Consider the following 13,348-nt stretch of genomic DNA (forward strand, 5'->3'; position numbering starts at 1 on the left):
CTGTCGACTAAGCGAATTTCCTTTTGCCTGGATTTATTTTCAATTAATCTATTAAATTAACATTTATGTAACGAGTACCTAGGTTAGCTGCTATAGGGAAACTAATAAAGTGTGTTTTTTATTAAAATATCAATAGTTTAGTATGAAATAAATAAATCCACCAAGTTTGATCAAAATATATCCATAAGCAAGCTAACTACAACATTATAATATTCTCCATAAGAGGGAATTATAAATTAACATTTTTTGCATTCTCTCCGTAACCAATCACCATACAAAAACACTTTCATTACTAAATTATTTGTTTTTTTAAGCTCTTTAAAAAGTTTTGGAGAAAAATTTATAAATTTTGCGTTTAAAGGGTAAAAAATGAGAAAAACCCATTTTTACCCCATAAACCCCCCATTAAACCCCATTCCCATGGTCCAATCATGCTGGTTTCGCAAACTCATTCAAGTTTATCCCGCCTTACACCTTCAAACCAAATTTTATCAAAATCGGACAAAAATTACTCAAGTTATCGTGCTGATGGACACATATAGGCCTATATCTTGTAATATCTTGTATAGCCTATAGGTACAAATATAAAAATTTGAACGAATGGTGTTTTTGGCCTCTGGGGACATCAAAATGAAAAAGTAAATCGGTCACGGGCCTAGGTCTTACCATGAGACCTACGGTAATAGCTACTTCCCTATAGGGAAATTAGCTTAAAACAGTCTTAGGATAAACACTAGGCTATAATTTTCCGGCAAAACTTTTAAATACCGTACCCAAGTACCTTACAAGGTAAAAGTATGATACATTGTAAGTTAAGATAGGGTAGGTCATCGATCCAATCGATATTTGATATAGGCCTAAGGGTTCCATAATACAATGGAGTCTGGTATCAAAGTTTTGCTAATAATTTTCCATAGGCAAGTAGCCTATCATAACCGTAAGGATTTTATAGGAAACTAACTAAATATTTTAGAATGTATACCTTTACAAAAACCAAATATATTTACCCCAGATATCTACAATGATTTTGTTTTGAGCCTAAATATAAACATTCTTCATCAAGATGACTCATAGTCTTCAGTTTTTATATCGTTTAACCCAAGGATATCATTTTGATCATGTGTTCTTTCATACTTAGTCACTTCTAGGTTTGGATCTAGGTCTGGATACGTCAAGCTTTGAACATAACTATTTCCAGCAGGATCATCAAGTATAATAGTGAATGGTTTGTCAGCAACTAATATCTTTTCCATGTCAGCAACAAATTGTTGTAAAGCAGTTTTACCTTCTTCTTCTGCAGAGTCGCTGAACATCGCTCCATTATCAATCAGTTGATCTTTCATCGCACCAACCAACCCTTCTACAGTTGTGAATCTTCCTCCTAAAGCTGCTGGTCCAACTTCTAGATCAAGTTCAGGAATCTCAAGACTGCAGGTTTCTGATTTCAAAACATCTCGGGATAAGTCTTCTTTACAATGTACTTTGACTGCAATCCTCTGTCCAAGAGGTTCAATTCCCCCACCACTTTTTACTTCGTTGGTTCGATGGCCGCATGCTTCACAGTTCGTTGCCATAATGACCACTTCTTTAAAATGTGGAATGTTGGTGAGTTTCATGTTTGTGTCACACGCTGTAGCACAATGTGGACAGTTAGTCAAAAACTGTAAAACTTCACTTTGAAGATCTTCATATACGAAATCAGTAGGGCCAGGAAATTTGATGCTTTCTCCTTGAGCTGGGAGAATTCCAAGAGTGTGGTTTTGCTCAGTGGTTCGTACAAAACTCACTACGTCACAGTTAGGATCCTTATGAGGCATATGAGGATTAGAAACAAATGTGTTTCCACTAATGTCTTCAAAAATCATGGTATAATGGGTGTCACCGACTTGTTTTAACTTCTGAAGCTTTTTAACAAATTCATCAATTTGTTTCGCTACATCAGGGTCTTCCAAAGATCTTGTATCTTGATCTTGAGTAAGTCCATTAATAGCACGATCTATTACACCTTCCACTGTTGTGACTTCACCTTTCTGAGACTGAGATGGAATCTCAAAATCTACTTCTGGTATCTGCACAGATGTATAATCTGATTTGACGACTTGGCGATTCAAATCTCTTTCCGATTCAACCTTTAGGGTTATTCTTAACCCCTTTTCGGCAATTTCACCTGCAGATTGCATTTCATTGTTTTTAAACCCACAATGTGGACATTCAAATGACATGAGAACAACCTCTTTATAAAATGGAATTTTTGTTAAAAGTAGTTTGGTTGTGCCATTTTCTCCACAATTCAAACAAAGGCTTTCAATTACGGAGGCTTCAGGATCAGGATCATCAGCGTTTAAATTCCTGAAGAGTGGTTTGGGTGGTTCTTCTGAGGTATCACTAGCCATATTAATTTAAAACTAGGCCCAAGTTCAAATTGACGATATATTTACCCTTTTATCCAAATGAAATAAGTTAAGTGTATTGTTTTTAATGCAGTGAATTTGCAAAGTACGATTTAAAGATTAAAATAAGTTCACATTTACAACACAAAATAGGTAACAGACAATAACATAACCTCATCCAACGAACGGAAACGAAACGAATGAATGAAAATGAATGAATGCAATGAGGACTGAGACTGAGGAGATTCGAACTTCGAGTTCGACGAACTTCGATTCGTTCGAAGTGACTTGTCTATTTCGCACGTCAAAATGCTTCACAACCCGTTCCCGTTCCAGTTCCAGTATTCTGTTACGGTTCCAGTATTATAAAATAATGCAACGGGAACATTAAGAACGTTCAGTTTCAGTTACTTGTAAGAAGCCTTGAAACGTTCAAGAACAATCGATGGAGCCAGAAAGAAAGGTGTTAAAAGTTAAATACCCCCGCCGCAGCAAACCTGCAGACTAATTGAATTTCAACTTGTTTGAATACATTTTTTCTAAAATATTTCCATAAATAAGACATTTATTTATCCCCTATTTAAATAACATTAGATTTAACGATTGCTTAGGTTTGCTGCTACGGGGAAGGTAAAAAGTGTTTTTTGACCATACGTCAATAGTATAGGATGAAATAAATAAATTTGCCAAATTTTATCAACAATATATCCATAAACAAGTAAACTACAACAGTTTTCATTTTCTCCATAAGAATAACATGGGAATTTTAAATTACACTATTTTTGAATTTTCTCCGTGACCGTTAGGCATACAACAGCGCTTCAATATACTAAATTATTTCGTTTTTAAGCTCTGCAAAACGGTTTAAAAAGAAATTGCAAAACTTTTTGTTTTTAGAGTAAAAAAATGGGAAAACCCAATTTTTACCCCATAAAACCCCGTTCCCACGGTCCGATTATGCTGGATCGCGAACTAGTTCGAATAAACGTAGGTTTACACGTTTGTACCAAATTTCATCAAAATCGGACCATTTTTGCTCGAGTTATCTTGCTAACGGACACGCGGACACACACACACACACACCCATATATATGAATTTGAACGGATGGCGTTTTTGACCTCTAGGGACCTCAAAATGAAAAATTAAATCGGTCCTGGGTCCAGGTCTTACCATGAGTACCTACTACGGTAATAGCTTATTCCCTATATGGGAAATTCGCTAAAAACACATAAAAATGAAAATTTTGAAATATTATCAATTGACTTACAGATGCATACACAGTGGTACAAGGAAAAGTACAAGCTCGGGAAAGCGGCCAAATCAAAATCAATCAGCTGATTTGATAGTTAGAATTCTCTACAATTTACAAAGACATGTAGCTTACCGTAGACACGCTTTCCGAGTACATATTTACACATAACTCACAAAGTTACTATCTTATTTTACTCGTAAGGTTTATTGTGCTATCTAAATACAAAATTAGCTTTTTCTTCATTAAAGTAACATTTTTCCACCTAGGTAAAAAAACGCAAGAACATTTCTAAAATCAATGGTAAAATAAAAAAGTGACTGTTTTCTATTTCTAGCAGAAGCTAAATTTCTTAAAAAAAAAGAAGAGAAATCCGAAAATGAAAAAGTTTACGTTCCCAACCTCACTCAACACTCAACACAAAAAGACGAGAAGCCGAGAAGAGAAGCAGAAGACACTGAAGACAGAAAGGACTCAGAAGCAGAAGAACCTTCATTACTGTCAACGTCAACGTCAAAGTGAATGAATAGGCCTTGGTTCCGAAATTACTACACTGAATCTTGAAATCTTTGCTTGGAAGAATTGATAGGCTATGAAGTGAAGCAGCATATGCGTTTATTATGCTACAGACAGTAAGTAACTTAAGTTAATGTAAATAAAACGGCCTAGCCTGGAGTTAAGTTTACTGGTACACTATAGTATCTAGGCTTGTTAACTAGCTCCACTTTCTAACTTTTTCGTCCCTTTACTGGTCATAGGTCCTAGTAAAAACCAAGCAATGTCTTTTACTAAGTTAACCCATAAATACTTGCAATTTTCAAGATGTTGTTGCTGAGCGATCTTATTGAGCTAGTAAAGAGTAACAACGCCTCAAAGCATTTATAGGTGATCAAATTCAATAGGGTAGGCCTATCTAGTGAAGTTACTAGGCCTATTTAGTTGTGAATATGTCGGCCTTAGTAAAAAACAAACAAGACTTCAAGATCGCACCACTCATCCTACACTTATCTCTATTCATATACTTTGCTTAAAATGCTGCACATACATTCGTATGGTTGCCATTTCAAAGTAACATTAAGTTATTATTTAAGTACAGTAATATTTGTGGTTGCATTTCTTAAGATCACCTTATGTTAACGGCACTTTTCACAACTAACTTACTATGGTAGGTTAGGCTAGGCTACTTGATACTTGAACACTGCATCGGTGACTGACAAAGTAAACTAGGATTGCTTTCATAGCAATGAAAGCCAGTTGAGTGGAGATATCATGTTTCATGGGTTTTAGCAAAGCAATAAATGAAAAAAATATTTATAGATATAATAGGCCTACAAAAATACATGTTCCCACACTCTGCACTGCTAGCCTTTACTACTTCCTTCGCCACTTCCTACGTGGACCTGTTTCCCTCCCTTTCTAGAGCATTTTAAGAGTGCAGATACATTAGTCTAATTGCCACAGACGATTCCCACACACCACACTGCTGGCCTTTACTACTTCGTGAACCACTTCCTACGTCGTTGACCTGTTTCCCTTCCTTCTCATAGCATTTTGGTATTATATATACGTTAATCTAATTGCCATAAAGCGTTCCACACTCCGCGCTGCTAGCCTTTACTAGGCTACTCCTTTACCACTTCCAACGCCATGGGCCTGTCTCCCTCTTATAGCATTTTAGGATGCAGATACATTAATATAAATGCCACAGATGGTTCCCACACTCTGGACTGTTCACTTTTACTACTTCCTTCACCACTTCCTACGTCTTGGACCTGTTTTCCTCCCTTCCCATAATATTTTATTATTGCAGATACATTAATGTAACCTGCCACAAACGGTTCCCACACTCCGCATTTCCAGCCGCCTTTACTACTTCCTTCACAACTTCCTACGTCGTGGACTTGTTTCCCCTTCCCATACCATTTTAGTATATATTATATTCTTGAGTGTGGCAGATTGCGTGAAAATATAATAAATATATCTATGGTTCTTACCGTCAACGCAATCAGGGGTAGTATTTCACTACGGCCGTTTCGGAGATGACTCCATCGTCAGGTGCGTAGTGGTACACTAAACTATAGTCTTGTCACATTTAACACGAACATTCTTCATTTGCATTGCGTCAGGTGTTGAATAAATAATACACATATATATACAGGACGGACACACGAAAACACAAATACACGAAAACATTTAGAGCGCGTGCACAGCTTGAAAACTGACGACCGACTCATGGATAAGTCGGTCGTCAGTTTTCAAGCCGTGCACACGCTCTAAATGTTTTCGTGTTTTCGTGTGTCCGTCCTGTATATATATGTGTATTATTTATTCAACACCTGACGCAATGCAAATGAAGAATGTTCGTGTTAAATGTGACAAGACTATAGTTTAGTGTACCACTACGCACCTGACGATGGAGTCATCTCCGAAACGGCCGTAGTGAAATACTACCCCTGATTGCGTTGACGGTAAGAACCATAGATATATTTATTCCATTTTAGTATAATTATCTAACTGCCATAAACGGTTCCTACACTCTGCACTGCTCGCCTTTACTACTTCCTTCACCACTTCCTACGTCGTGTATCTTTCTAAGTTTGCCATTTATGAGATGGATCCACCGACGGATTGTTTAAGATAAAATGTTATTTGTTATAACCTTATTTAGCTATGTAACACAAATCTGGTAAATACTGTACCTAAGAAAGTATGTTTTAACTATGACTGTACCTGAGTGAAAATTTAAAAACGTACGTTTTCAGCAAAAGCACTTTGCAAATTCTTTTCCCCTTTTTTCAAAACTTTTATTATTATTTTTATTTCATTAACATTTGAAGTTTCATAAAATGTCCATGGTAACGCAATATCTTTGGTAGTTTCTTTTTAAAAGAGCATCTTTAGTGGAAAAACACAAAATCCTGTCACGACCATAACGGACGTTTAAATGAATATTAAAAATAGTTAATATTATTTTTATAACTATGTTTTGTTATAAACTTATTTACTTTTATGACCATTATACAATAAATAGGTCACTGAGCTTTTGGTATATTTGGTCTTTCTAGAAAAAAATAAAAAAACTCAAAAAATTGAAAAAAGCCAATAAAATCTTTTTAAGTTTGTATAACTCCGAAAAAACTTACCTGAGACCCGAAAAATCGTTATGTTTGTATAGAGGTGTGCTTCTTTTGTGTATAAAACATTGAAATATGACGATATTTTAATTTTTGAAATTTTTATGATAGAAATCATAAACCTGATGGTCAGGGACAAGCGGTACGGTCGTGAATTGTCTGGAATAATCTAAATCGTTCTAAACAATCCTTCAATTATCATGTTAGTTATAATAAAAATATGTGTTTCAATTGAACTTAACTGTTCAATTTACAATTATATTAAAGTTATTGTCACGACCAAACACACTATAATCCATAAGGCTGGATTGGTCGTGAAAAAACCCGCGATGGTCGTGAAACTTTGGTCGTGAAATTACGTGTAATTTGGCTCTGTTCTGGCGGTAGCCCTGCACCTCATGTTCGAGGATACAAAGTGGACTTCTAGGTTAATCTAGCAATTGAAATATCTTATAAACAAAAATTAACACCATGTCTACCTCATCGAATGACTACGTACGGTCATGGACACACCAAAATTACAAAAAACACAATCTTTCCTTTATTAATCTTGTAATTCCTCCTTTCAACTCAAAACGACCGGCACTACAATCCTGACGTACACCCCGAACTAGTCTCTAAAACCAACTGACTCCATCGACGCCAGGCTTGCCACTGTCGTGCTCCAAAGTTGAAAATTTTTCCCAAATGGTCGTGACGCCAAATCGAGGGACAGACTTATTTTGTCATGGTAGTCAGTTTGCAATGACAATAAAATTATAATATGCTCCTTTTTTGTAAGTTTAATAACCATTGATGACATAAAAATATGGCTTTATATATTTCGGCATGAATAATTAGTCTAAAAACAGTGTGAAAGTTGGAAAATTCACCCTAGGGACACGTCATGGTCGTGAATTTCGAGACTTTAAAAATACGAAAAAAATACCTAGAACCTATTTAAAACCAAATAAATGTGTGTAACATGTTGCCCCCGTCCCAAAAAATATTAAAACACATAATAATAAACTACAAATCCAGTATCTACGAAGTAAAAGGCCAGGGACATGAAAACGTACGTTTTTAAATTTTCACTCACCTATTCAATCAGTGGTCGTTTCAAAATTGTGACTTAAATGTAAACCTAAGACTTTCTCTGTGGTATTTGATCAGTTATCATCATCTGATTTTTTCCCTTTGTACTGTGTTTAGGTTATGGCTTGATTTTAACGTATGCTATGATTCTTTGTTTTGTTTATACATTTACGTCGTTATTTTGTACTTTATACTTACTTTATACTTTTCTTTGAAATGGCGACCATACAAAGTAGGTAGGCTATTTTAAGCCAAGTATGAATGGAGATGAGTGTAGGATGAGTGGCGCGATCTTGTAGTCTTTTTTTTTAGTGTAGCTATCATGGCAACTCATAAGACCAATTTTAAAATTTAAAAACTTTAAGTTACTTTGAAATTATATAGGCACTATCAAAAATTGAAATTGGTTACGTCCAAACCATCCAAACATTTGACAAAACAACCTTGGTAAGTTTGGCTAAAAAATGTTCAGCCGTTATTGAGATTAAGTGTTATAAAGATTGCATTGATGTTGATCCCAAAGAGCTTCGCTTCGCTCCGCTCGAAAAAGATTTTATCAATTATAAAACTATTTAAATTTAAACATATAGGCCTAACAACTAACTACAATGGCGGCGGGTTGCCAAAAAATGGTGTGCCATCCAGTTAAATAGGTGTAATTTAAATACCTGAATTAATCTACCGAGTGATCTAACTGACTGCAATGCTCTAGATCACATGAATGCAGGTACACCAATTTGCAGAAAAGACAGTCTCTTACACTTGGCAAAAATATCTCACAATAGGATTTTATTAAGTTATGGTTTCTTACCTAATTAATTCCTGTTTTCTATTTTTTTTTTTCAGAGATGTCATGGATTACAGGATTTGCCGATAAGGCTGAACAGATTTTAAACAAAATTGACCAAAGTGCTGCAGATAAACTTCAAAAAAAGAAACCAGCAAAATACATCGAGGAACCAATTTTAAGTGAAGTCACCACTGAGTCAAATTTAGTCAAACAGAGGTCAGTTGGAGTTTGAATGAGTCACAGGCAAATAATTATATTAAGAGCCCGTGGAGCCTAGACGTTCTAACTCATAAAACAATTGAAAACTTTAAAAAAATATTTTTGGACGGTTAATATCTCTTCAGCAGCTGTTAGAAATTAACAAAATTAACATTGCTCTTATGGCTGGCTAATCCAAGATGGCCGTTAGCTCCCATGGACTACCTTGGAGAACAATTCAAAACTACAAAGAACATTTCTAAATCTCAAAGTATACCGTACTAGATATTTAAATTATAATGTCTTTGTTGTTTGAAAAAATATTTTTGGACGATAAATAACTCTTCAGCAGCTGTTTGAAATCATACAAGACTAGCCTCCAAGGACTCTTAAAACATAAATTTACATTTCTTAGTGAAGTTTCTTAGTTCTTTGAATCCATCACTTTTCCAAGGTGGTTAGTGATCTGATTGCGTAAAATCAGCTTATGATTTACTGGGTTGAATTCCTGGTTGCAATATTATTTTATGAGTTAGCACAAACCCTTATGTCTACCTCACAGCATATTTTGTACCAGTGAAGCTATATGTTCTTGAATCAAAATTGATAGTCATTTAGCATTTAACATACATGCTCATTACAGTATTGGAACTAAAATTAATGGATTCAAATCACCACCAATGGGTTTTGCTCAATCTGATCACGTTAAGAAATCTATGTATAAATAACCCCGCTGCAGCAAACCTGCCGACTAAGCGAATTTCCATTTGTCGGAAGTGATATTCTATTAAATCTATTTAGGCCTGCCTAAATAACATTACGTTCAACGAGTAGGTACCTAGGTTTGCTGCTACAAGGAAACTAATAAAGTGTGTTTTTAGTAAAATATTAATAGCTTAGTATAAGACACTGAATTTCATCAAAATCATACAAAAATTACTCAAGATATTGTGTTCACGGACACATATATATATTATATGAAAAATAGAATAATAGGGCTACTATATATAAATAAAGATTAAACATTAATAAACTTAGTACCCAAGTAAAAATTATTTAAATCGGTCCCGGGCCTAGGTCTTTCCATGCCACCTACGGTAAAAGTTACTTCCCTATAGTGAAATTCGCTAAAATAATTAAAGATTAGAGTTGACCTAAGCAGGAGCTGACTTTAAACTCTTGATAATATTGTGATACTTTTTAACTGAATACAATAGTTTTAGCACTGGATTCTATCCTTTAAAAACCCCCTTTTTCTTTATGGTTGTGTAGATTTTTTTTAGACGTCAAGATCTTTGTTTTTATTTATTTGTTTTTACTCAAACTCAAAAGAGTCTTACTGTATGTAGAATATAAGACTAACACATACAGTAAACTCCCTCTTATCCAAACACCTTGTGTAGTCCGGCTAAACCTAAGTAGGCTATGGTTAAAAGGTGTATTTTATGAGAGTCTACTGGACCAAAAATAAATAAACGGTATCAGCATTCTGACACATACTTTCTCCCATAAGTTTGTCAACAACCTTTATCATGTGTAAGCGGTGAACGTAAATATACGGAAATGGGAATTGTACAATTTTCTTCAGAATTTAAAATACTATAACATACTAAATTTTTATCAAAATTGTTCTAGCCAATTTTGGGAAAATCTGATTTTCCGTTATTTTATGGGGGTTTTTATGGGAAAATAACATAATTTACAATAACTTTTGAACCGTAATTTTTACAGAAATGGGATTGGTACCATTTTGTTCAGAATATAAAGGACTATAACATACTAACTTTTTTATCAAAATCGTTCAGGCCATTTTTGGGAAAATCCTATTTTTCCGTTATTTTATGGGGTTTTATAGAAAAATCCCCATTAAAAATCAAAATTTATAAAAAATGAAAAAACTATCAAAATTTTAAGGACCATTAATAATATACTATGTTAAATCAAAACCGGTTTTTGTCTAAAATCCTATTTTTCGTTATTTTATGGGGTTTTTATGGGAAAATAACATAATTTACCATAACTTTTGAACCGTAATTTTTACAGAAATGGGATTTGTACCATTTTGTTCAGAATTTAAAGGGCTACAACATACTAAATTTTTATCAAAATCGTTCGGGCCATTTTTTAAAAAATCCTACTTTTCCGGTTTTTTATGGGTTTTTATGGGAAAATCCCCAGTAAAAATCAAAATTTCAAAAAAATGAAAAAAACGCCTGGAGATACCATTGATTTCACATACCAAATTCTACATACCAAATTTCATCGAATTCGGACCACAGGTGTAGTCTCTAGCTCTGTACACATCCAGACACACAGACACACAGACACACACACACACACACACGCAGACATCACTTCGAAAACCACTTTTTTGGGTCCGGGGGACCCAAAACGAATATATCCACTCAAAACTCAAACTCGAAAATTTTGACGAAAACAATACTTTCTCCATATACTATGGTATAGGGGGAGAAAGTAAAAAAAGGAATCTAACTACTCAACCAAACTCTTCAAATTTCCATGTCGTTTTCTTTGATCCTGCTCATATTCAGCTCTTCCAATTTACCTAATCAGCATTTACATGTTGTTACCACCTAAAAGTTCCATCTCTTAAGGACTTAAAATTCATTCCGTTAGCATTATCCTCAGATCTCAAATTTAAATAGCAGTAAGGTAACATAACAATGCATGTGTGAAATTTAATTAAACTTGTTTTGTTCTATTTCTAGTTTCCTCTCAGGCCAAAGATCGAGGCTGACCCCACCACCGAGCCCAGCCAAGAAACCTTTACCACAAGTCAAATCGGCCCCAGTGATGGTCAATCAGGTCCAAGAAGAAGAAAAACTCATTGATTTTCTCAATGACAATTCTTCCTCGACATCAGAGGTAGGAACCAAATGGTGATTTTCACTACGAAAAAGTTGGTTCAGTCTAAACTTTTACATAAGACTAGTATTTTAAAAATTATAGAATTCTATAGTCAATCTAAATTCAATGGGTGATTATGTACTGTGGTTGCTGAAAAATTTTGCACTTCCTAAAATCTGCTAGATTAGATTATATGAAGTAAGGCTTCCAAGGTTACAATTACTAACACAAAGTCCTTGGTCTTCTGGGAACGACCGCGTCGAAAAACTAGGAGAAACACTAGTATTTGACGTTTCGGCTTCGTTGCAGATAGCCATCTTCAGAGCTGGTGACAGGCACTGTTAGTAATGTACTGTAAGACAGGTCATCTAACACAATTCCATTTAATGTTCAAGATCGAAGGAACGCCATAAAGCGTGCTGCAAACAGTAGCCTATGTTTTGAGTCTTGAAATGATTTTTAAAAACCGTTCTCATTTTGGTTGAGGGTTAACTATTTACCATATGGTTTAAATACCTTATATTGTCAAAGTGATCCTAAGTAGTCTATGGCTATACTTTGACAGTATAGGCCTTAGGTATTTAAAACCATTGGGAGTACCATTGAAGCATAAGGTATTTAACCCATCCGGAGGCTAACAACATGAAACTATTTACAGTAGGCCTACTGTTATTACAATGTTTCAGAAAATTACCCGTTTAAATATATTTATTGAAATTATTTTTAAGTTGTTTATACATTTAGTTATGCCCAGTTCACTTTAAGGTCCGTTTATAATTAATGTTTTTTTTTTCAATTCCAGACCAAACCAGATAATTTACTTGTGAAAGATGTAGAAGCTGGTGGATTAGATGGGGAAAAACAAATGTTGAAAAATGAAGTCAGAGTTTTGAACAATGAGCTATCACTGTTACTTCACCGCACTAGAGCTGCTGAGAAAGGTGATTTAATATAATGAATTTTTGAAGTGTTAACTGTAAATGTGCAAGATCATGTTACCATTTACGTTATATTGAGATAATTACAGAATTAAACTATAGGCCTACTTTTATCATTTTTACAGAATCTGAAAATTTAAAAGCGGAATTGCAAGATGTTGAAAAGTCCCGTCCCAGCCTTACTGAAGAAATAAAGAATCTAAGGACACAAGTGAAAAGTCTGGAGCAAGAAAACTCTGCCCTGGCTGCTGAAAAGAGACAGTAAGGTTTTTATCTGTTCTCAAACATTGCAAAGTTATCAAGTATTGTTACAAGGTCAACTATAACAGACTGTATTGGTAAATTTTCCTCTCAAGTATATATTACTTATTTTCCGAGCCATTGTATTTGAAATAATGATAAGTATTTAATATTTACCGAGTAATTTTTAAAATCCATTCTATTTTCCTTTAGTCAAGAAATTGATTCCACCAAGTGAGCTGCCTTATGTAGCTTTGTTACTAAGATGAGAATTTTTAGACAGGACTATTTATTTAAAAGCCCCATTATCATGCAGATCTGAATTCAGTTATGAACTATCAAAAATACCTTTTCTTATCTCCCGAATTTTCAGTCATATTTATAAAATAGCAAATTACATTTAAATAAATGAAATCATATTCAGAATAAGTAAAAATAATATAAATTCTTATAAATAATTCCCAAA

The 13,348-nt window shown here is 34.4% G+C and overlaps 2 protein-coding genes across 2 annotated transcripts in view; one reads left to right on the forward strand and one right to left on the reverse strand.

The window, feature by feature from the left end:
- Positions 1 to 979: 979 nt before the first annotated feature.
- LOC128992015 (zinc finger protein ZPR1) lies at positions 980 to 2,577 on the reverse strand. Its single transcript, XM_054415352.1, has one exon. The coding sequence runs from the start codon at positions 2,391 to 2,393 to the stop codon at positions 1,059 to 1,061; it is 1,335 nt and encodes a 444-aa protein (XP_054271327.1). The 5' UTR covers positions 2,394 to 2,577; the 3' UTR covers positions 980 to 1,058.
- A 1,537-nt stretch (positions 2,578 to 4,114) lies between these two features.
- LOC128993658 (golgin-84) overlaps positions 4,115 to 13,348 on the forward strand; it is a 36,868-nt gene continuing 27,634 nt past the window's right edge. Inside the window, exons 1-5 of the mRNA XM_054417720.1 lie at positions 4,115 to 4,272; positions 8,695 to 8,854; positions 11,566 to 11,722; positions 12,507 to 12,645; positions 12,768 to 12,903. Coding sequence (XP_054273695.1) covers positions 8,697 to 8,854; positions 11,566 to 11,722; positions 12,507 to 12,645; positions 12,768 to 12,903 — 590 coding nt within the window. The 5' untranslated portion in view covers positions 4,115 to 4,272; positions 8,695 to 8,696. The remainder of the gene's footprint in view (positions 4,273 to 8,694; positions 8,855 to 11,565; positions 11,723 to 12,506; positions 12,646 to 12,767; positions 12,904 to 13,348) is intronic.

The sequence above is a fragment of the Macrosteles quadrilineatus genome, unplaced genomic scaffold (genome assembly GCF_028750875.1).
Source record: "Macrosteles quadrilineatus isolate MER2022 unplaced genomic scaffold, UCM_ALF_1.0 Scaffold_4__1_contigs__length_99947679, whole genome shotgun sequence".
In the NCBI taxonomy this organism is placed as follows: domain Eukaryota; kingdom Metazoa; phylum Arthropoda; class Insecta; order Hemiptera; family Cicadellidae; genus Macrosteles; species Macrosteles quadrilineatus.

What these genes read in the sequence shown, in the direction of transcription:
- LOC128992015 (XM_054415352.1), bottom strand. Translation starts at nt 2,393, where the DNA reads ATGGCTAGTGATACCTCAGAAGAACCACCCAAACCACTCTTCAGGAAT.